Source organism: Carassius auratus, chromosome 26, assembly GCF_003368295.1.
Source record: "Carassius auratus strain Wakin chromosome 26, ASM336829v1, whole genome shotgun sequence".
Lineage (NCBI taxonomy): Eukaryota > Metazoa > Chordata > Actinopteri > Cypriniformes > Cyprinidae > Carassius > Carassius auratus.
The window spans coordinates 23,905,833-23,931,378 of record NC_039268.1 but is presented as its reverse complement, the minus strand read 5'-3'; the positions used below and the strand labels follow the sequence as shown (position 1 = coordinate 23,931,378).

Here is a 25,546-nt window from a genome sequence, read left to right as displayed (position 1 = left end):
TGATGATAAAGATGACGAGGGGAGGAAAAGGAGAGCAGAGGAAACACAAACAGTACTCTGAGAGGCACAACTAAAAACGTTTAAGCTTCTTGGAGAAAATGCCGTTTTGAGCCGCTCTTGCTCCGCTTTCATCAGATTTACACTCGCGCTGTTTCGGTTCGTGGTTTCTGGAGTTTATCAGATCATCATGATCGTGTCTGCGCTGCTTCTGAGTCTCCTGACCTCAGGTGAGTCTGATCTTTACACGGAACATCTCTCACACACACACACACACACACACACACACAGCTGTCCGTTTCACCGACAGAAAGCCAACAATTCAATGACTACGTGAAGGTTAATCAAAGAAACAGGTAGAAGTGTCACCTGTGCGCGTCAGTATCGATCACGTGACCAACGATTGTTGACACAAAGAAACCAGTTTAAAACCTGTACAAACGTCGGAAGACTGATGGGCTATACATGTGTAAAAACAGCACTCTCGAATATGAAAATATACAGTGTAGAGAAATAAAAAAGAGAAACAAATAACACCCAGACATACAAATCATGGCTGATAGTTCTCATAAAAAGCAAGAGATTCAAAGAAATTACGTTTCCACAAATATTTTGCCCAACATTCCTCTTTATAAACATGTTAGACACTAATGCTGAAATTGTCTGGAACTAGTTAAGAATTTCCTTCTCTTTGTCTCATGACCAGTTTTACAGGTTTGGCAGCCTGTGTGTGTTTCTGTTGTAACTAACTCTCTCTCTCTCTCTCTCTCTCTCTCTCTCTCTCTCTCTCAAACACACACTAACACACTTTCGCTTCCGTTCTCTCAGGTGTTCTGTCCATCCAGGTCACTCTCTCGGAGACAGAGAAGCGCACGACTCTCTTCGCATCGGTCACCCTGCGCTGTGATTTCTCCACCTCTGCTTCGCTGCAGAATGTGGTGGTCACTTGGAGATACAAGTCCTTCTGCAAAGACCCGGTTCTGGACTACTACTCCACAGGTAGAGTTTAGCATCACATCTTCTTCTATTCTGTCTGTGTGAGACATAGATGCGCTGTGATGGAGATGGTGATGCTTCCTCTGTTTTCGATACGTCACTTGTCATGAGTGGATTCATGAAGTACTGTGGACAAAACAGAAACTCATTTGTGTGTACAGATTCAGCATCAGATCTGTGTCCAGAGTAGAATTAGGATTGAACTACTACTGAGCCACAATGACCTGTTTAACACCCGATCTGTAATTCGCTGCAGTGATATTGTTGTCATCATCACATCACCCCGTCCAGTGCTAATGTGCATGTGTTGATGTTGTTGTGCTATAGCGTACCAGTCGGCTCTTCAGTTGGGTCGAGACCCTGCTAATGACTGCGTGGACTCACAGCGCACCATCCGAACCGTGGCTCAGAAACTGGGATCCAACGAGGCAGTGCTGGGAAACGAGTACAGAGACCGCAAAATCTACATCCAGAACAGTGAGTGGATGCTTGACGTGATATGCTTCTGCAGTGAGACTGAACTTTAGTGTTTCGTTCATGTCTGAGGAGTGCTGCTGACCTTCACAGACAGATGTGGATGTAAACCACCTGAGCAATAGTGAGAATCAATCCTGAGCAAATAAAAGGAATTGGTCACTAGCTCTTCTTTTTTTTTTTTTTTTTTACCGTCTTCCACTAAACATTTTCAATAGCTATTCTATCCAAATCTTTTTTTTTTTATTGGTGCAGAAGAAAATCACCTTTTTAATTATCCTAGATCACATGCAAAAATCTAGAGGTATATACAAAATCTGGAGAATAGCAAGATAAAAGGTTTTCGGTATATCGCCAGCCCTGCTGCAAAGTGAACTGATGGAGACCTGACTGATCAAGTTGGGAGTGTTTGTCTGCAAGTTTCTTTTCTATGAATGGTTGTTTAAATGAGATTTGTGTGTGTGTGTGTGCCGTCAGAGGCTGATCTGGTCATTCAGGACGTGATGTGGTGGGATAACGGCATGTATTTCTGCGCTGTGGAAGCACCTGGAGACACAGGAGGAGATTCAGACCAAGAGATGAAACTCATCGTGTACCGTATGTGAATGACCTGATTACTAACACAGGAGTGTGTCCAGTAAACACTCTCCAGCTCAACAAGACTCCAGATATCATGAATGTACAAAGTCTGCTTATAACTGGGTCATTCTGTGTCCAGATTAACAGAGTAATCTTTAATGTCTTTTGAGTTACATGCCAGCAAACTTTGAAGGAAAGACTTGAAAAGTTCTCTTTCCTCATGTTTAAAAGGTCCCCATTGGCACATAACCTACCAAAGATTGCTAAAATCAGCACACCTAATCTGTCAAATCATTAAACTTGAAGGAAGCAAAGCAAATGGCAGCGTTGTGCTGAATGTTAGTCTGTTCACCAGCTGCATCAACACAGGATTCAGAGAAATCATAGAATAATCATATCAGAGAAATTCCTAACCCTAAAAATTAAATCTAACCCTTAAATCAAGTTGCATTTAGTAGATAAGTGATATTTTTACTTGTTTTAATCAAAATTCACTCCTCCAGGAAACAAGACTAAATATGTTACACCATTTTGCTTCTCTTGTTTTAGATATTTTAAGTAGAAACAAGACTAGAATGCTAATATTTTTTTGCTTTATAGAACAGACTTGAGTGTAACCCTGGACTGATCTGTGCAGATGAGCGGAGTGTGTCTGAATGTGTGTTTGGTTGGTTGTGTTAGATTGGCTGACGGTTCTCCTCATCATCCTCGGTGCGCTGATGCTCGTCCTCCTCTTGTGTATCTGCTGCTGTCAGTGCTGTCCGCAGAAGTGCTGCTGTTACGTGCGCTGCCCCTGCTGCCCAGACACCTGCTGCTGCCCCGCTAAACGTTAGAACACACACTCACTCACTCGCTCTTACACACACACGCACACACTCAATCACTCACTCTCTCACACTCACTCACTCACTCTCTCTCTCACTCTCACACACACTCACACACTCTCACTCACACACACAGACACACACACACTCACACACTCACACATTCACATTCTCTCACTCACACTCACTCTCATTCATTCACACTCACTCCACACACTCTCACTCACTCATTTACTCTCTTACTCCCTCTCAAACACTCACTCTCACACACACACACACACACACTCACACACACTCACTCACACATTCACTCACACTTTCTCACTCACACTCTCACACTCACTCACTCATTCATTCACACACACACACACACTCACTCACACACACACTCACACACTCTCACACACACACACACACACACACACTCACACACACTCACTCACACATTCACTCACACTTTCTCACTCACACTCTCACACTCACTCACTCATTCATTCACACACTCTCACTCACTCTCACACACACATTCACTCACACTTTCTCACTCACACACACCCTCACTCTCACGCTCAATCACTCATTCACTCACTTACTCTCACACACACACACTCACAGTCACTCCCTCACACACACTCTCACTCACTCTTTCTCACACTCACACACACAGCTAAAGAGATAATCCGTGTGTGCTGCTGTGTTGTGTGTTCAGTGGTGATGCAGCACAGGATGATGAAGGAGGCTCAGAAGGCCATGACTCCGTGGCTGAACGGACAGCCCATGTACGCCCCGATGAGTAACCACAGCTCCTTGTACCAGATGAACCCCATGTACCCAGGTCAGAACAATCTGCATCTGGATACATTAACCATCTAAAGCCTGACAAAATAGTAGGGAAAAATATTTTATAGTTTTATGTAAGGTTTATTAAACCTTAAATGAGTGTATTTGATCATCAGGTTTTTATGGCTCATATAGTGTTTTAACAAAAATAAATAAATGAACATAACTTCTGAAAAAGGCTAACATTTCCAAAATGAATTGCATACTTCTAATTCGTTTTTATGGTTCTTCCGTAGATTTACAAAGCTACAGTACTGTGCACAGTTTTGGGCACAAAATAATGCTGTAAAGTGAGGATGGCGTCAAAAATAATGACTAGATTTTATTAATTAACTAATGTATTAACTTAACTAAATGAAATCCAAATTGTGCGTGAGCATCCTCTGTGTTTAAAGCAGCATTTGTCCTCGGTCACTTGAGCCGAGTCTCTGGAAGCGAGACACAGTTCTTCTGGATTGAGTCTGTCTCAGTGTGTTCTGTTTCTTCATGTGACTCCAGACAGACTGATGATGATCAGATCACATCTCCTCACTACATTATTACAATTAATGACAAAAACCTGATATTTCCTGCTGACACACTACAGCAAAAGATAGAAATAACTGACTTGAAACCATTTTTAGCTGCTGATATTAGTGTTCTGATGATTTTGTCCAGCACTGTTCTGATCCATCTCTGTGTTTTCAGGCTCAGTATCAGGCAAAGGTGGGATGACGCCTGTGCCGCTGCCTCCTCCACACATGGCAGCGATGCCTCCTCCAAGTGTTTACGGTAACGGTGGCCCCCAGGGGCCGAATCCGATGCTGGACTATCTGGAGAACCAGATGCGTGGCATGGACGTCTCCAGCCCGATGCTCCAGCCGCAGCCCTCCATCCCACAGCAGCACCTTCCTCCTGCTCCCCAACACATGCCCCAGCGCGTGCCCTTCTCCGCCGGGCCTCCCAGCATGCTCTCTGCTCTGGACGACGGCCCCGCCTCCCGCAGGGCCCCGCCCGGCTCTCGAGGAGCCCGCTCCAGCGGCTCGTCCCGACACTATCCTCGGCCGTCCGTCCAGCGCAGCTACAGTCAGGAGGACATGCTGGACACTCGTATCCGGCCCGGAGCGTACCCGCCCCGCTCTCACTCCAGAGACGACCTGCTGGCCGCGGAGCGCCGGGGCCCCAGACGAGACGATTACCCCCTGCGCCCCGCCGCGGCTCCTGGAGCTCAGCTAACGACGAGGACAGCAGACGCGGAGGCACTCGAGGACATTATCCTCCCAGCTACAGCGAGTACGAGCCGGGGAAGAAGCCTGGGAAGCGTCCTGAGCACTTCTCAGTAAGAATCTGTCCACAGCTTCACTAACACGGCTTTCTAATGTTGCTGATCTCATCTGATCACACTCGTGTGTCATGAGTAGATATAAAGTGATCCAAACATCTGAAGCCACACTGATAACACTGCAAAACACTGCAGGTCTTGTTTCTAGTCAAAATATCTAATAATTCTTAAATCAAGATGCATTAACTAGATTAGCAAACTGATGTAAGATATGTAATCTTGTTTCCTGGGGAAAAAAACTAAATGACGTGCATTTTGTTTACAGTTTTTTTTTCATCCGCTCAAACACAGAATCTTTCCTGTCACACAGTTTCTGAAAGCTGACACTCAAACAGAAGAAACACCAAATCTACAAAACCATTCACAGACTTTGACTCGGTTTTCAATTTCAGAAAACACTTTTTGCAAAACGCACAAAACACAATTCTCTACGTAACACACATAAAACTATCAGGGATTTAATATTATGGCAAAAATGTTTGCTTTTGAGATGTTCGTGATATTTTGAATGCAGTGCTTCTGTTGGAATAGATGTGAGGTATTTTGCATTTTTTGTGGCATCTCTTGGATTGTGTGTTTAGAAAAAGAGGCAATGTTTTTAAAATTTAAGAAAAACACTGTAAAACAAGTCAAAATATCTGTCAGGGGGTGCAGAAAATAATCTCTGGGGTGGTGTTGGCGCAGTGGATAAGAAGCATGCGTTTGGTGTGAGAGACCCAGGTTCGAATCCACTGTGAGACACCAATGTGTCCCTGAGCAAGACACTTAACCCCTCGTTGCTCCAGAGGTGTACGACCTCTGACATGTATAGAATTAGTAAGTCGCTTAGGATAAAAGTGTCAGCTGAATGAATAAATGTAAATCTCGCTTTAAGAGTAATTTCCTTCCCTCCACTGGCAGATCATTTTACTTGTTTTAAACCAAATGCAATTCTTTTTTTTTTCAGGAAACAAGACTAAATCTATTCATAACATAAATCAAGTTGCATTTAGTAGAGAAACAAAATTATGAATTTTTAGATATTTTGACTACAAAGGGGACAAAAATACTATGCAAGATAAGCCTTTTTTTCTACAGTGAACTTAAAAAGGTGGATTCTTTATTTCTCGTTTAAACCTGGAAGGAAATTTGAGAAAAGAGGTGAACACCGAACCGTAATGAGATCTGATGAATTTGTCAGAAAGTAATTCTAATGACAATGATTTTGTTCAAGTGAAGATCTCTCCGATCCTGCGAGAGAACCTGATGATCACGGCTCTAGTGCACACACTAATCTTGAGCTCATGTGTTCATTCAGCTTTCTACATTTAACTGTGTTCTGTTAGAAAACACTGATGTTTGGACCACTCTGTCTTTGACTACACAAGCACACGGTTCATAATCACTGAGATCTTCTGCTTCTCACTCACTCACTCACACACACACACACACTCACACACACACACACACACACAGAGAGTCACACACACACACACACACACACACACACACACACACACACACAGAGAGAGTCAGACTCACTCACTCACACACACACACACACACACACAGAGAGTCACACACACACACACACACACACACACACACACACACACACACAGAGAGAGTCAGACTCACTCACTCACTCACACACACACACACAGAGAGTCACACACACACACTCACACACACACACACACACACAGAGAGTCAGACTCACTCACACACACACACACACACACACACAGAGAGTCAGACTCACTCACACACACACACACACACACACACAGAGAGAGTCTCACTCACTCACACACACACACACACACACACACACACAGAGAGTCAGACTCACTCACACTCACACACACACACACACACACACACACACACACAGAGAGTCAGACTCACTCACTCACACACACACACACAGAGAGTCACACACACACACACACACACACAGAGAGAGTCAGACTCACTCACTCACACACACACACACAGAGAGTCACACACACACACTCACACACACACACACACACACAGAGAGTCAGACTCACTCACTCACTCACTCACACACACACACACAGAGAGTCAGACTCACTCACACACACACACACACACACACACAGAGAGAGTCTCACTCACTCACACACACACACACACACACACACACACACAGAGAGTCAGACTCACTCACACTCACACACACACACACACACACACACAGAGAGTCAGACTCACTCACTCACACACACACACACAGTCTCACTCACTCACTCATTCGCACACACACACACACACACACACACACAGAGTCAGTCTCACACACAGACACATACACACTTTCGTATTCAGCGTGAGACTCACACAACTGACCCAGTTCTCACACTCTCACGCCACACACACACACATATTCTCACGCAGACTCGTGCAGCAGTGAGGATAAAAACACCGCGCCGCATGATCTCGCAAAGCCACACACAGAGAGACCACACAGACAGTGTAGTGAGTTTTTTGTGACAATTGTGAGGGAAATACATAATTTATTCCATTAAACTGTGTATTCATCCGTTCTCCCTCCGATCTGTGCCGTGTGAATTGTGAACGCAGGCAGGTCAGTGACTCCGTCCAGTGTAGGCTAGTAACTAATAGTCCTGTGCTGTTATATAGTTTATATAGAGTTAAGTTAGCATTAGCAGAGTTGTTTGTTTTGCAGCACTGAGCAGTTCTTTTACATAACTTTATCAGAAAATAACATTACAAAAGCATTTCCAGATGACAAATATCTGTACATGCCTAGCAGTTAATGTTAATTATTGTTTTCTAAGAACAGAATGTGAAGCACATCCCATATTAAAATGATTTTATTTATATCAATCACAACTCATCAATCATGTCCAGATATTTGACTAGTGGTGGTGTCAGTATGGATAAATTTGAATTTTCTGTTTTCTTTTTTTTTTTTTCAAGTTCAAGTCTGCTTTATTGTCAGTTTCCACATGTACAGTACAGACATACAGAGAATCGAAATTGCGTTTCTCTCAGACCCCAGTGCATACAGATAACATTAACATTAAAGCCTAAAAAGTAACTAGATCAAATATAAAATGTAGATACAACTATACAATAAGGGAATGATAAAAAAAAAGACATATAATAAAATTAAAAATAAGTTCAAAATAAAGTTAAATAAAGCAGCGCAAGGTAAATGACCGATATAGTGCAAATCAATGAAGTGAACAACAGTGCAGTTAAAAGATTTTTTAGTGCAAATATCTTAAGTCTGGTTAAAGTGACAAGTGACCAAGAGCAGTTGTTTTATTTAACTGACTGATGAGGTAGTGGAATGACGTCAGTTCCATGCCGAATGAGGTAGTGAGCAGACCAATGCTGCACAAGTGACTAGTGACTTTTATGTTATCTAAAGTGTCAGGGACAGTGAAGAAAATAATGCCATGCCCCTCCCCCATAAACAAAGCCCCGCCCCAAAATCTCACTCTAACCTGCAAGGAAAGTAAAGGGAGTTACCAGATCAGGGTGTTTTTGACCATGATACCTGATTGCCTGACGTCATAGTGATGTTAGGTTTAGGGTTATGGGTAAGGGGGATCATTTTGATTGCATGATTTAGAAACACCCCGCAGTTTGAAAACACCTACAATGTGATAAACGCCCACTTTTGCTCTGAAGAGACCTAAATCTCCTAACCTTAACTCAAAAGTTGGCAGCCCTGACAGAGAGTCATACACACACACACTCACTCTCTCTCTCTCACACACGCACACACACACACACGGTTGTCTGCTGCTGATCTTGTAGGTGTGTTGATGTTGATCTTCTTCTTCTTCTGCAGGATAAGAGTTCTCGGAGCGGTGCCAGTATAGTCATCTGATGCGGAGCGCTGCACACACACTTCTGTGAGGTTTCTGTGTTCATGTGCACAGAACAAAGCACATTTATTTTATCAAACATGTTTGAAGGATGTTTCATTGAACACTGATCATTGATTTTCTTTTTTATATTTTGTGCAGAGCAGTTTATATTAATGTGAATATGAATATCTTCTAGTAATGACGTTACAGGAAGTTGTGTTTTAATGATATAGTTTTTTTTTAGGTTGCTTGGGTTTTAGGTTTATCTGTGTAAATATAACTTCTTTTGTGTCAGTGTATTTATTACTATATTGAGTTTATAGTAATGCCACAGCAGATGGATATAAAGCAATATATCAGAAGAAATGTGTATGAGACTCTTGTTTGCATTAAATGCTAATTATCAGATCTGTAATAAGTTATTTGTGCTTCTTACTCGTTATGAAGGAACTGGCTGTGAACATCAGTGCTTTCAGTCTGTGTCTAGATAAACACAAGGAATAACTTCTGCAGACATCCGGTGTGTGTTTAGTTTTATTGATCAAACTCAGGTCAAGCTCTTCTTTACTCTTTCTGTAAATAGAGTCTGTGTGTCTTTTACAGAACTGCTTACTGCATCCAAGTTAAACATCAGTCATTCGTCAGCCTCATGTCTATATAAACTCTGTCTCTGCTTGTGAACAGCCTCTGTAGTCTGTACTGATGATGGCAGGGTTTGTTTCTGTTGTGCACATGTAAAGAACTGCCTGTTTATTCATGTTTATGCATGTCTTGTGTGTCTCCTGCAGACAGTTTTCCATCTGCATAAATAAATCCTGAGTTCTTCATGTTCTTCAGTGTTTCTTGATCTTCTCAGTCCAGTATTATCAGCAGATCACAGGATCATTCATGGTTTCAGAACCTAGGCAGTTTCTCAAAGCAACAGGAAGTTAAAATACATTATGTGTAGCAAACACATGTTCAACAATGTATGATAAAGTTTATATTAGTGATACAAACTTAAAAGTATGTATTTTAAGAAAGACTAATTCATCCTTGACCAAAACGTTTTGGTTTTGCACACACACAAACAAAGCGCGTGCGCATCACTCGCGTCGCGTCTCTGATGACGTCATGTGACGCAGCGTCGGTTTGCCACGTCGGTCTGTGAGTGCAGCGCGAGGAACTTCAGCAACTTTGTGTTTTGTTGGTGAAACCCGTGAATAACGAGCAGAGACGAGTCTCTCCAGACACAGAGACACACAGATGAGCTTGATACAGGGTTTGTCTGACTGATGTCTGCGCTCATGACTGATCTGCGGTAAGAGTTCCTTTAATCTTTCCTTTAACCCTTCAGCGCTAATGGACAGCAGCTCTTTAATACTCCTACAGCTTAGTTAGTTTAGTTCGAGTTAGCTCAGTTACCAGCGACAAACCCATTCGTCTGGTTATTTCCTGCTTGTGTTAGTTATTATGTGTTAGTCTGTGGTTAAGCCGATAGTTAGTGATGCTAGGTTAGTAAGTTAGTTGGTCTATAGTTGATGTGTTAGTCTGGTTGTAGAGGTAGTTAGTAGCTAGTTTAATCTAATCTCGCAGTATCCTGAGCATCATCAGATGATTCCCATCAGCAGCAGCTGCTTGTGTTAGTAAAACTGCTTCAGCTTCATTACTCTCGAAGTTCCTCTTTTAGTGCAACACTTTCAACTGCTGTTTGTGTGAGATGATGAAACCCTCGTGTCTCAGACGAGCAGCAGCTCTGACCTCTGACCTCTGACCTCTGACCCGACTGTTAGGATGAGAGTCAGTGCATTGATTCCCTTGAATGGCTTTATGGCCATGTGATTACAAAACCAGTCATAAGGGTCAGTTTTTTAAACTGAGATAAATAAATGATCTTTCCATTGATGTATGGTGTGTTAGGTGGACAATATTAGAAAATATTGACTCTAAGGGTGCAAAAAAAAATCTAATTATTGAGAGAATAATATTGTACGGACTGTCGGTGTGTTTGTCCCGTAGTGTCGGAGACGTGAGGCCGTGCTCGCAGGGATCCGCAGACGGAGATGCCCGGGGGCCGCAGGGGTCCCAGTAGACAGCAGCTGAGCCGCTCCGCACTGCCCTCGCTGCAGACGCTGGTGGGCGGCGGCCTCAGTAATGGGGCGGGGCTCCGGTGCAGGTGAGCTCACCTGAGCAGTGCTCACTCACTCTGTATTAACAAACTCCTCTTTCATTTTATACAGGAATGCATGCACACAGTCCATATTAACAATTATTTAATCACCGTTATCCTGATTGTTCATCACATTAACACATTAATGCATCCAGTGTAGATATTAATGATCCATGTGTGCATTTATTAACGAGCAAACCTCGAACAAGTCAAGTCACCTTTATTTATATAGCGCTTTAAACAAAAATACATTGTGTCAAAGCAACTGAACAACATTCATTAGGAAAACAGTATGTCAATAATGCAAAATGATAGTTAAAGCTGCAGTTCATCATTGAATTCAGTGATGTCATCTCTGTTCAGTTAAATAGTGTCTGTGCATTTATTTGCAATCAAGTCAATGATATCACTGTAGATGAAGCTTGAACAGAATTGGCTTTATAAACAGACACGTGTTTCATGTGAACGTCACGGTCTGCTTATGCATCAATACTGTCAAAGGAATCCATAATGTTGATGTTTATAATATTAATAACGCTAAACACCGTTTGGTCTGATCACACACACATCAGGAGCAGCTTCTGTTCGAGCTGTTGTTGTGTCTGGTGTGAGTAGATGAAGTCTGATACACGAGGAAACAGGAGAGATTCAGATATATCTGTTCCTGGCTCTGGATGAGGAGTGTGTCATCAGCAGAAGACTGAAGCCTCCTTCTCTCTTCACATCTGTCTTGCTCTTAAAGCGGCCGGTGATGCTTTTGTGCACGTTTCATTGTGAATGCCATTATATTATATATATTAGAGAATCTGAGAGAGCAAAAAAAAATTGAAATATTAAGAAAATCATCTTTAAAGTTCTTAGCAATGCATATTGCTAATCAAAAAATTAAGTTTTTATATATTTACGGTATAAAGTTTACAAAATATCTTGATGGACATGATCTTTACTTAATATCCTAATGATTTTTTTGTCACAAAAGAGAAATGTATAATTTTGATCCATACAGTGTATTGTTGTCTAATGATATAAATATATATTCTTCAGTGTACGCTCGCGGGTGTGATCGCTGCTTTGAATATCAGAATGAAATCTGCTTCCTGATGAAAAGTGTGTGTGTGTGTGTGTGTGTGTGTGTGTGTGTGTGTGTGTGTGTGCAGGAACAGCGGGGTGGTGGGTCTGTCTCCCCCCCTCACGGCCCTCATCACTCCTGAACCTGTCCGTCATTCCCGTATTCCCGATCTTCCTCTGGACAGTAACCTGCTGTTCGAGGCACTGCTGTTCCTCTACCTGCTGGTGGCGCTCTTCGTTCAGTACATCAACATCTACAGGACGGTGTGGTGGTCTTCATACAGCCACCCCTCAGCCTCCACATCACTGGTACTCCACATGATCTCTCTCGATGTATTATTCTTCAGTGGAACACAGACGTCTGCAGATGTTCTCTTTACTCTGAAGCAGACCTCGATCCGGAGCACAGTGTGTGTTTCTGAGCTCTTCTGATGCTTTGTGTGAGGAAGTGAAGTCTGCATTACATTAGTGTCACGTGACGTGTATCCTGGAGCACAGAACAGTCATAAGAGTCAGTTTAGAGAAATTGAGATTCATGCATCATCTGAACGCTGAATAATCATCTCTCCAGTGATGCCTGGTTTGTTCGGAGGACAATATTTGAGAATCTGGAATCTGAGGGAGCAAAAAAAATCTAAATGTTGAGAAAATCATCTTTAAAGTTGTTCAAATGAAGTTCTTAGCAATGCATATTACTATTCAAAAATGAAGTTTTATATATATACGGTATAAACTTAACAAATATCTTCATGGAACATGGTCTTTACTGAATATCCTAATGATTTTTGGAATATAAGAGAAATGTATAAATGTGACTCTATTTCTCCATATATACGTCTGAGACACTGATGCTGCTTCTGTGCTGCAGGACACTGATGAGATTCAGTGGCGTTTGGCATCATTTTACTGTGTTAGACTAAATAGAGTTTCAGAGAATAATGACGAAGAACTTTCTGGTGCTTCACTGGATCTTGATCACTGATTCAGTGCAGCGTGGACATCATGCTAAACATCTCCTTTAGCGTTCCACTGAAGAAAGAGTCATGCGAGTTTAAATGAAGAGAGAATATAAAGATGTACTGCCATTTCTAATCTGACACAATGGAAGCAGTGTTTTGTGTCTGAAGCCGTGTGTGATCGTGTTGTGAAATGGTGTTTTTCTGTGTGAAGAGCTTCCACCTGATGGACTGTCACCTGGCCGTCTTCATCAGCGTGATGCTGGCCCGCAGACTGGTGTGGACCGTCATCTCAGAAGTGCGTCTCACTCTCTTCCTCATGATCACGTAAAGCTGTTCTTGTGTGTGTGTGCGCGTGTGTGTGTGCAGATATTAGCTTGAATCTGATTGGTAGAGCAGTGTTCCTGGAGTGTTATAACACCAACTGACATCTTTCACACTGTTTACAGCTCAGAGGGAACGCTGGTTGTGTGTGTGTGTGTGTGTGTAGGGGGAAGTTTGAATGAGGCTCTCTGTGGTCAGTTTGTCACATTATGCCAGTGACATTTACATAACGATCATCCCTCAGTGTGAACTGAAAGTACCTCAGGACGAGTGTTTCTCAGTTTCCTCCTAATAAAGGTGTGTGTGTGTGTGTGTGTGTGTGTTCCAGGCCTCTCTGGCGACTCCGTCGTCTCTTCTGCAGTACGTGTCTCTGATCGTGGTGCGGTTGATCTTGCTGACGCTGTGTGGATGGGTTCTGTGCTGGACCCTGGTCAATCTCTTCAGGAATCACTCCGTGCTCAACCTGCTCTTCCTGGGATATCCGTGAGTCTCCAGACAGTCAGGGCAATTCCAGACAATAATTCCCAGTTATTATCATGCTCGGGATGCCATCAGGCTGAAACAGCTCTGTGTGTTCGGATGACGCTTGAGTTTCTCTTTTGTGAAGAGACTAAATCATCATAACGTCTCGCGCTGCTGGACTCTGTATATTTCTGTCATTCTGAACTGATTTGCTCCGTTATTTTCACTATATTTCTTATAAAGTTTGATTCCAATCGTGTTCAGTCCAGTCTTCAAAGTTTTGGCTTTCAGCATCGTAATGAAGTAAAGCTCGAGCTGTCTGTCAGAAAGGGTTTTCTTTATGAATCTTAACATGCATTATAACTGGTCAGACGCTCTAAACTCTGGAAACATGAATCTGTGGTCGGAGAGAGTTTGTCAGTTCAAACTGATCTTTGTTAGTAACTGCTTTCATTAATAATGATAATTAAAATCCTTATTTACTAGTCATAAATGGCTGTGAAAATCATCATGTGACCTCCCAACCCAGATGTGTTTGGTGTAGCGGTTGCACAGAGACCTCAGAGTCTGCTTCTGTGCTCTCTCACACTGAACTCTGTCCACACACAGCAACGGATGAAGAGTGATGAGATGAGGAAACACCTCACCGCTTAAACCAGCTTTTGAGAGAGCATCACTCGACAAACATCTGCGTTTCTAACCCTGTCTGTCCAGACCAAGAGAACACTAGAACATCTTCATATCACACAACATCAGTCCAGTGTTAGAAATAACTGCCTTTTGTGTTCTGATCTGGATTATTATCACAGAATGACACAGAAATATATATTCTCTACTGTTATAAACACTAGCACTGTCGATTAGCAATGGAATAAATATAGTTAGTAATTATTATTAAAATACCTGAGGTCGTAGGGATGTAATGATTCACCTAACTCACAATTTGATTCATGATTTTTCTTTTTGCAAAATGATATTTGACCATTTATGAATTTTATTATTGCTTGGGAAATGCTGCTTGTTTCTTTGTGAAACTGAAATGTAACACTATAATAATTTACTAATATAATATATGCATATCATTGCTTCTATTGTCCTCATTTGTCAATCACTTTGGATAAAAGCATCTGCTAAATGAATTAATGTATTTATAATGTAAATAACAAAACTAATTTAATATTTTAAAATAATCCCCAAATCATATAACACCAAATAAAATAAATCTCTTCATATAAACAAATTAAGGCTCTGTCAGTGCTGTTTTCATTAAGAATGAGAGGAAACCACTGCATTTTAATCGCGATCCAAACAAAGATGCTGCATACAGAAATTAGATTGTATAATTCTGAAACTTGAACTAAAAACAGATTGGTTTGACTTTAGTTTTGTGAAACGACACAGAAACTATCTTCATGAAACAGAAGCAGCAGACGAGCTGAACGAAACGCAGATCCACTGTCGGCCAGCAGGGGGGGCTTAGAGCGTTTCCTTGGTTACCGCTGTAAACAATGTTTCCTTGGTTACCGCTGTAAACAAAGCAGAGCTGCACTTATGAACTTTAATATGCTTCATACAGCAACAAGATGAACAGAATAAATACCGTCTAAACTTTGCTAGACAGTAAGTTAAACTCCTTCCATTAACCGAATCTCGATTTGTTTAGCATCTCAACAGATTTGACCTGTCACATATTTTAATAAAATTTTCAACCGGCTCGTGGTTGATCGTTACGTCCCTACGAGGTAGTTTTAAGAACAGGGATAAACTATGCATTGTTGTAGGCGAGTGTTTATTGTGTTAATGTGTCATGTATCTGTGTAATGTGTGTTGGGTTTAATCTGCGTTCTCTGTGTGTGTGTGTGTGTGTGTGTGTGTGTGGGGTTCAGGTTCGGTGTTTACGTGCCGCTCTGCTGCATCCATCAGGAGGGTCGAGCTCCATCCGACTGTGGTTTCTCGGAGCAGGACGGATCTGACGTTCCTCTGTCACGGCCCAAAGACTTCCTGACCCTGCTGCGAGAGAACCTGCGTGATCAGCTCTCCAGCCCTAAACACATCCCCACACACACCTGCCCACACTCACCTGAGCTCATCCGCTGCGAGGTCGAGGAGCTCAAGACCGACTTCAACCGCCGCATCAAAGAAGTGCTCTTCAACTCGCTCTTCAGCGCTTATTACGTGGCCTTCCTGCCTCTGTGCTTCGTCAAGGTGAGCGTCCCCAGACCGTCAGAGATCAGTCAATCCTGGATGGATTCTGAGAGCTTTCTGAACTCCCTTGTGACTCGCTTCAACCTTTTCTTATCTTAATAATGATTATTTTAGGTTTGAGTTCAATTCAAGTTTAGTTGTATAGCGCTTTTTACAAAACAAATCGTAACAAAGCAACTTTACAGAAAATTATGTTTCTACAATATTTAGTAGTAGCTAGTAGTTTGTGCACATTTGACAGGATTTTAGAAAAAATTAAAATAATAATAATAAAAGACGTAGTCAGCTAGATGATGAACTATCAATATTATTAATTAAGTTATTATATGATTCAGTCACACATTTAGCAATATCAGTTAGTTCTGTTTGTTGATTCAGGGTCAGCATCATCTCCTCTCAGGTGTTCTGGATCCAGACTGGAGCCTGTGTAAATCCTAGTTACATCCCGTGGCAAAACATAGAAACAAAATACAGACATCATTAGCATATGCATTTATTAGCATTTTCGAGTGCATGTAAGGATTTGGAAACAAGCAGAGTACGGCTGTTCTACAGCATGCAGCGCCACCTACTGTTCAAAACGAGCTCAGAATCGATTCCAGAGAGAATTGTCAATTCTGAAAATCTCAGCATCAATGCGGAATAATTTCATGATTCACAATGCATCGATTTATTGCTATAATACCAATCTTGTTCATATTTTAGTGAGGCCTGTCACTGTGAAGCAATAAATCTAGATATTCATAGGACTCCCCTAACCCTAACCCTAACCCTAACTCGACATGATCTGTGGCAGACTTCTGTCCGTGCAACTCTTTATAGAAGCAGTCTGTAATATCGACCGCTAGTGGCTGAAATGATTACTGCTAACCCTAACCCTAATGCACCTTTCAGAGTAGAATTACTGGCTGTAGGGTTATTTTTCAGAGAAACAGGTATGTGAACACAACAAGTTTCCTTAATATCTACAAACATGTTATTTTTTGGCTTTAGAAGAGTAAGCTGCATGATTAATCCGTTAAAGATCACGATCTCGATTCAGACACGCACACAAATCATGATTATCATTGAATCATTCGTTCAAGTGAGTCGTTCAGAAACACTGTATATGTGTGAGTCATTTAATTATTAATTCAAACCACTTTTTTGTAATTTTAATATAAAAAATCAGTGTATTAAAGATTAAAATGTCAAATTAAACACTTTTAAATAGACTGCAGAAACAATATTTTGTTTAGTTCAGAATCATGGTAGAATTGTGATCTCGATTTCTTTTTTGCTCTATTTTGCTAAAGACAAAGCCATGTTGTGCATCTCAGGGAAAGAATCGATTGAATAAATGACTCTGTGTCTCGCTCAAGCTTCTTTCACACTGCAGACTGTAATGAAGCAGAGATCAGGTAGTTCCTCACTTTCTGAGTGAAGCGGAGATCGTTCGCTAGCTTCAGTGAAGGTTAGCGTGTCAGGCGTTTTCGACTCGTACATTACACGTCACGTGTCCTTACAGGATCTTTACGGCTCGTGTGTGAACGAATGCTCATATTCTGGGTAATGACCGACAGTGTGAAAGTGCAAAATCTAGCGACCCGGGACACTTTACCCTGTACCGCAGTGTGAAAAGAGCTTTATTGACAGTGGCTTGCCGTCACCATCATTTCATATTTCTATTCCAATTTTTTCTATATTTAAATCTTTAATTATGCAAATTGTAAGTTAAGCATAAATGCAAGTGCATAAGTGCGTAGAATCGTGCATGTTTAAGTATACTTGTCTTTAATAGACTGTCACTGTGTTAGTGAGACGATGAGGATGTTAAACTCTTCTTGTGTCCAGAGCACACAGTACTACGACATGCGCTGGTCCTGCGAGCATCTGATCATGGTGTGGATCAATGCGTTTGTGATGCTGATGAGCCAGCTGCTTCCTCCTGGTTACTGTGATCTTCTGCATCGCTCTGCATCACATCTGGGTCGCTGGCAGCGTCTGGAGCCCGGATCCTACAGCAACACCCCGCAGCACATGTTAGTGACCCTCAGCAACACACGAGGGATTCATGATGACAGCCCATGGTTAGGGTCACATGAAAAGACACATGAAGAGTTGGGGTTCAATTCAAGTTTAATTATTCCATCTAATACACTTTGCCAGTTCTAAATTAAGAGCTGCATCCTTTTTAGTCTTTGAAGGAGACTAAAGCCTCTTTTTATCTAGTGTCTCAGTCTAAATTACATTCATGCTGGGGTTTCAGGAAGCCAAACAAACTAGAATATTAAAGAGTAGTAGTCATGTATTGTAAAAATTGCACTGTAAATTGTAAAAAACTGTAAAAAAAACACTACAGAAGGGAAATTACAAGACTTCATTCCAAATTTCTAGACTTTAAAGAGATGTTTTTGAATTTGTAGCTCTCTATCAGCTTAAACTCCAGCTTCAGTGAAAACTACCCTACAAAAACGAAAATGTGTCTAGTGAAAGGCTTTAATCATCTTGTCTGAAAATAAAGCATAACTAATGTCTGTTGAGTTTCCAAACACGCACCGAACTCAAGAAGGTGTAATAACGGAGCTGACTGCATTAATTCAGTGTGAAGTGATCCGTTCTGAGACAGAACACACAGAATCAGCAGCTGATCGTCTGAACCGAGTGTGCGCTTCACTTTCAGACAGACTTGATGAAGGAATTGAGCACAATCTGCTCTCAGTTTCAGCTTATTAGACAGATAATGTGCCACAGCATCATGGCCCAAAACACACACTTTTTTTTTAAACTACCCTTTTTTCCTAGAATACCTATCATTTATATCATCATGTGACCACGATCACATCATTACATCTCTAGTGATTCCGCTCTCGATGTGCTAGATCCCAGTTAGTGTGCAGACTCTTTCTGAGCGGTTCTTCTTCTTCTCTTGTGTTCAGCTGGTCTGACAGCACCGTCTGGCCGCAGGGAGTCCTGGTGCGTCACAGCCGCTCGCTCTATAAAGCCATCGCTCCGTATAACGTGGCCTTGCCCTCCGACGTCTCTCATGCCAGGTTTTATGTGAGTATCTGACTCATTTTTAACTATGATGACATCAATGCAATAGTGAACAAATAATTCACTTCACAATTAATTGTCGACTGATATAAATAAGGATATTTTCAAATACCTGCATCGGTGGATCAGTTTTTCTTTTTGTCTGATTTGGTCAAGGCAGGACTTTTATTTTGACGGCGCTGAGGTTTATCCCGGAGACATTAATGTATGCATCAGAATATACGGGATATGCTTCAGTTACATCGGCTGACAGGCTTTCATTCTTTAATTTGCAGTTACAGATTGCATCAATAATATTGATTGTTTTAAATATAAAATTTAGAACACAAAAATATGATATGATAGAAAAAAACAATGATACTTTTAAAAATGAGACTAAAATTACTATTGACTGTTTCAGTGTTCAAAATAACGGATACATTCAGGAACAAAACATGCCTTAGTTTAGAACCCTTTTCATGAAATAGAGCAAAAACACTGTATTTTCTCTTTGATTTAAATCACTTTATATTGATTTCTTGTTTGTTGCTCTGACGGCCACAGACCAATCTGTTCATATAATCTGCTCATATTCTACCATGAATAAAAGTAAAATAGTAAAAGAGGTTTGAATATCTCAAGGTGGGACATCACCTGATAAAATAAAGGGTAATAAAAATATAAATCTGTCTTTGGTGCTATACAGTTACAGTAATCTTATGTTGACGGATGGTGAGATCAGAGTTATGACTTTATAGGTTACAGTAGTTTGCAGAAGCCTGATGCAGCTGATTAAGTGCTGTTTAATGTCTCATGACTCGAGGGTCAGTAATTAATGACACAATCTTCATCTTTGGCTGAACTAACCCTTTAAGAAGTACAAAAGAATAACTTTCTGTATATTAAGTATAAAACGAGTGCGTGGTGATCGCTTGAAGTGTTTTCTGCACTCTGTGTTGCTCTGGCTGTGATCTTCTGAGCTGATGTGGTGTTTCTCTCGAGCAGTTCCTGTTCCACAAGCCTCTGCGGATCCTGAACCTGTTGATCGGGATCGAGTCGAGCGTGGTGCTGTATCAGCTGTACTCTCTGCTGCGCTCCGAGCGCTGGAACCACACGCTCTCGCTGGGTCTCATCCTCTTCTGTAACTATTACGTGCTGTTCAAGCTGCTTCGGGACCGTCTGGTGCTGGGGAAGGCCTACTCGCACCCGCTCGCCGCCGGCCTCAACCTCAAGCCTCAGTGAGGCACGGACTTGTGATGCTTCTCACTCCATCTGCTTCATGCTACCTTTCTATCTATTTAAGAAAATATTTTATTTTGTATACTTTTACACGATGTTATGTTTACGACGCATCGTTGTATACTTTTGTAGCCCGCGTCTCACGTGACGTCCAAATTCAGCCAAAGATTGAGAGAAAAACAACTGGAAGAGGTAAAGTCGACCAATCATGATGAAGGACTGGACGATCCGGTTCACTCAGTGCTGTTCGAACATTTCCACTGAAGCTGTGTTTAACGAGTATTATCTGTTCACGTCAAACTTTGTAGAAAAACAGCACAGACAGTATCTATTTTAAAGCTTGAGTCATCAGCATCCTCTCCTTTCCTTTTCTGTGCCAAACCCCAGGGGCTGTGGGCGGGGCTAGTGTGCTGTGGGCGGAGCCTGTGGACTGTCAGGCTTGCAGTATTGTTCAGAAACGCTTGTTTCAGAGTATTGATGACACAAATTGATGACCTGTTTTTCTCAGATCAGTTGGTGAATGATCATCATCATGATAACGGCCAGGAAATGTCTGGGTTGTATTTCACCCCAAGAGGAAAATAAAACCAAGAAAATCAAACCAGTTAGATATTCTTTATATAAAGATGCTATATTTGTTTTTCATATTACAGTCATGAGAATTTGAGAGATGCTTCATTTCAAAGTGCCTTAAAAATAAGCTCCATTTTCTCTCGATGTTCGGGTGAAATAAGAGCTGAACAAGCGTTGTGCCTTTACAAAAACAATCAGTTGTGGATCACACACATGAATGTCTAATCTGAGCAGTTCCAGCAGTTATTCTCATTCATGACTGGTGCTTTTATTTTTTTGCCAAAGCTTTTAATGTGTTGTGCATAACAAAGGGCATTAAAATTCTCCAAATGATTAGTGCCATTGAATGAATAAATGTCAAAGTGCTGATCGGGAGCTGATATCCACTCATGTGTTTGATTTACAGTGTGTTTGTGTGTAGACCTCTGCAGAACAGTCTCTGACCACCAGAGGGAAGCACACGCCTGTAAAAGCAGTATCTCATACAGTAGTTCTCAATTTCCAGAGAAGCAAGCACCTCACACTTCAGTACATTAGAGAAAATCGAGACCGCAGCAGTCCTACGAACAGAACAAGCTGATGTCCGTGCCTTTCTGTCTCCAGTCCTTCACCGACGACTGTCCTGAGCACTCCTGACCCTTCCACTATATTATAATGATATGTGCTATTATAGAACGGCTGTCAGTAGAGAACCTTACTTTATACTTTTGTATGGAGTTAAGTCAATGCCACATATACTTGAGCAGGATTGAAGTATTGCAAAAAATAAAATACATTTTGCTAAGCAAAAAAGTGCTGGTTTTGTGTGGTTTTTCCCAAATCAAATCAGTTCTTTTGCAAGTATGTATGGCACTGGTTTGACTCTGTTCTTTTGCACGAGGCTAAACAAGTGTTAAAAAAACTAAGAATTAAGTGGTTTATTAGTTATTGAAGCATATTTTGGTCTGTGCAACTTTCCTGCATGAAATAATAGAGTATCTTATGTGCTAAGGGACAGAAAGCAAAGCGCTCCGCTGCGGTCAGCCTTCTCTGCAGTCCACGTAGTTTCCCTTGATCCAGTAGCAGATCTGGGCGAACTTGAGCGGAGTGATGCGCACCGCCACGTTGAACTCGTGAGGCTTGCCGCTGAGGTCCACCCACTGGTGTCCGGAGAAGATCCCGATGACCTTACGCTCCCAGCGCCGGCGTCTGCGGTTCCACATGCGAGCATAGACCCCGGAGCCACTGGCCCCCGGCTGAGCGTCGCAGCGCTGGTACAGGAGGTCGTAGGTCTCGTCCCCGGCCTCACAGAAGCGGTACACCAGCTGACCCGCCCGGTCGTTATCAAACCCAGAGAACTGCACTCTCCTCCCGGGCAGCTGCTTGACCGCGGGGCTGATGCCCAGCTTCATGTGCCTCCGCTTGTGCGCCTTCTTCAGCTCCAGCAGGGCGTAGTCGTAATCCATGCCGATGTCATTGGCTGAGCCCTTGATCATAATAAAACACATTATAATACATTTATTATAATACCTGCAGCACAAAAGCAGTCCAAGGTATATTTCTAGCAATAGACAACAGTACATTGTATGGGTATAAATTATATATATAAAAAAAAAAATTATGCCAAAAATAACTTTTCCATTAGTCTATTTTGAAAATTTCCTACAGTACATATATCAAAACTTATTTTTGATTAGTAATATGCATTGCTAAGAACATCATTTTGATAACTATAAAGGAAAGTTTTCCGGAAGTTAAGAAACTCTTGTTGCGTTTGGAACCGTCTATAATGAACTTTTCTAAAACCTAAAGTGGTACAAACAGCAAATAAAAAACTAGGGCTGTCAGTTTAACATGTTAACCTAATTAATTAGTTATGCAAAAATAACATGATTAGAATATTTAGCAGATAACACACTGGCCCCGCCCCCAGATGTGCATCATCTTAACAAATGTGATGCTGGCCAACAGCTTCATAAATGCAGTTATGCTCTAAAATTCAATAGGGAAAAAAATGCTCCTGTATGAGTTTTTGTCTCATATTTATGTCATATGATGAGCGAAAACACACTATGATTCAAAGCTTCATTCATAAAGTGAGCCGTTTACTTCATTCCTGAATGAATCAGCCATTTGAACAAATCGAATGAATGAATGACTCATAAAGACATTCATCGCCACCTGCTGGAAGTTTTTACGTAATGTAATTTGCGATTTATTAATCAATATATGTCGACTGACAGCCCTAATAAAAACAAAATACAAAAGTACTAAAAAAATAATACAATAAAAGAAAGTATAAATGATGAACTAATCATTACAGTGTTGGTGATCCAGCCCTTGGGCACGTGTGTGCGCTTGACTCGGATCCACTGGAACTTCATCTTCCCTGCTCCAGAGCTGTTTCTGCCGGACATCTCTCTCTGCCGTGGCTTCAGGAAGCCCACTCTCAGCCTCTGGGCTCCTTTGACGTAGTTCTTTCCGTCGTGAATGCAGTGTGCTGCCGTGAGGACGTGCCGGTCCCCCACCAGCGTCCCCGAGCATCCGGTGGACAGCTTGACCGCGGTGGAGAAGGGGTAGTTCATGAGGAAGTCCTGGCCGACGATACTGAAGCGGCTGTCTGGACCGAAGATCTGGCGTCTGCGTCTGGAGCGGCCGGCGGGGGGGCTGTAGAAGGCCTCGGCATCAAACCCGTAGATGCCCACCGCGGTCTCGGTCAGCTGGCCGCTGGAGTGCAGCGTTTCGTAGGACAGGAACTGACGCAGGGCCCAGTAGCTGGGAGCAGGGGCCTGTTTGTGGCACTCGGGGCCACAGGAAGTGTTGAGCTCCAGCTGAGCGGGCCGCAGGAAGTGAGGCGCTGGACGCTCCTCTGTCCGCTGGGGCCAAACCACAGGCACACGCTGAAGGGGCCACTGGGGCCCCGGGGCCGAGCCTGACACCGAGCCCAGCAGCAGCAGCACGAGCAGAGCCATCAGAAAACCTGAACAGAGTCAGAAGCCTCTTAATGTTTGGCAGACTGCTTAAAACTGACTCAGGAACAGTGCTCCTCTTCAGATTAGCCCCCTGTATTTCTGCTTTAAGTCTGCTCTACAGACATATCTGTTCTCTCTAGCTTTCTATACCCCGAAATCATTGTTTTGTTGTTTTAAATTTGATATTCTTGTTTTAATCTTTTTTCTTCTGTACAGCACTTTGGTCAACTGTTGTTTTTAAATGTACTTTACAAATAAATATTGTATTGTGTTGCATCACCGGACAGGTCGCGTCGCACTTTTCACACAGTCAAGTCACCTTTATTTACAAAGTGCCTTTATCGATACAGAGTGTGTCAAAGCAGCTTTACAGAATTAAACAGGTAAACATTGTCAATAATGCACAAGGACGACACTCAATTTTCAGTTAAAGTCAGTTTATCATTGAATTCAGTGATTATCATCATCCAGCTCAGTTCAGTTTAAATAGTATCTGTGCAATCAAGTCGAGGATATCGCTGTGTCCCCAACTAACCAGAGGAACCAAACTCTATCTGAGACAGAAACCCTTGGGAGAAACCAGACTCCGTCGGGAACAGATCGTCACCTCAGCACATTTAATAGATGTTTCTATGTGTACATGAATTTCTGCAGTTAATCCGCTTCAGATCTCTGTTACAGAACTCAACAGCTGCTAAATGAAATATTCTGTGCCAAAGGTCAGAGTCCAAAACTGGTATGTGACTTTTTAAACATTATTAATCTGCTTCCACTAGTGAGTTACAGAGGTCAGGGATTCGGGATTTTTCCTAATTCACCAGGGACACAATGCATGGAAATATTTCTGAAGGATGACTGTGAGAAAACACCCGCTTCCATGACAGCAGTGAAAACAGAGTTTACTGACTTCACAAACAGTGCAGAAGTGAAATTACCATGGTTACTAAACAGATGTGATTTCATTCTGTAACGAATCAGAACAGTTTAAGCTCTCAGATATTAATAAATCCTTGTTCATTATGAGTTTCATATGAATAAACCCTTGTTCATTATGAGTTTGCAGATGTTGAGCTCTACAGTAAATAATGAGTTCAGCGCGTGAGACTTCAGTCCAGAGAAAGCCGAGGTGGTTCTCACCTGTGTGCGCGCGCAGGTGTGTCCGATGCTAACCTCCAGTAAAGCTGAGAGCAGATCAGTGTTTCAGCACATGGATCCAGACGAGCAGTGGCTCCTGAAGAACACAGCTTCCTCTTCTCATCTGAGCTCGCTTCATCTCATCGCCAGTGTCGCTCTGATCGGTTCTCCGTGCGCGCGCGCGCGTGCATGCGTGGGCGCTCGCGCTGCGATTCATCTCGTCACGTGACCTGTGATAAAAGCGTCTTATCTCTGTGTTTGTGTTGTGCTCTGTTAGAATATCTCGCCTATAAAGGGTTTGCAGTAATAATGTTTCATTTCTTACTTCGATTCTAAAGAATATGCTTATATGCAAATGACGTGCGTTAAATGTCAATCCACATAAACCTGTGGAAAAAAACGTTATTTTTATTTACATAGAAATATGCATCGGATTCTTCTGGAATGAGCGAGAATAGCCCTCTCTGTGGCTGTTTAATAAATCGATGCTTTATTTCCACTGGATGTCCACACAGTTAGGGATTAATAGATCATTTACCTAATATGGTTGGTATATTCTTTTTGTTATAACAATGTCACGTGTAAAAAGTG

General features: G+C 42.0%; 2 protein-coding genes and 1 pseudogene across 2 annotated transcripts; 2 read left to right on the top strand and 1 right to left on the bottom strand.

Annotated features, from left to right (window-relative positions):
* LOC113044706 (immunoglobulin-like domain-containing receptor 1) lies at positions 1-9,710 on the top strand (annotated as a pseudogene).
* A 281-nt stretch (positions 9,711-9,991) lies between these two features.
* Positions 9,992-21,245, top strand: LOC113044705 (transmembrane protein 39A-like). The gene is made up of 9 exons (XM_026204886.1): positions 9,992-10,179; positions 10,878-11,034; positions 12,186-12,405; positions 13,267-13,350; positions 13,705-13,859; positions 15,725-16,043; positions 17,877-18,064; positions 18,962-19,082; positions 20,064-21,245. Exons 2-9 carry the CDS (start codon positions 10,922-10,924, stop codon positions 20,298-20,300), a joined length of 1,437 nt encoding a protein of 478 aa, XP_026060671.1. The 5' UTR covers positions 9,992-10,179; positions 10,878-10,921; the 3' UTR covers positions 20,301-21,245.
* Positions 20,899-25,142, bottom strand: LOC113044707 (serine protease 23). The gene is made up of 3 exons (XM_026204887.1): positions 24,959-25,142; positions 23,171-23,829; positions 20,899-22,336 (listed from the first exon to the last, which is right to left on the bottom strand). The coding sequence occupies exons 2-3, from the start codon at positions 23,819-23,821 to the stop codon at positions 21,890-21,892; spliced, it is 1,098 nt and encodes a 365-aa protein (XP_026060672.1). The 5' UTR covers positions 23,822-23,829; positions 24,959-25,142; the 3' UTR covers positions 20,899-21,889.
* Positions 25,143-25,546: the final 404 nt, after the last annotated feature.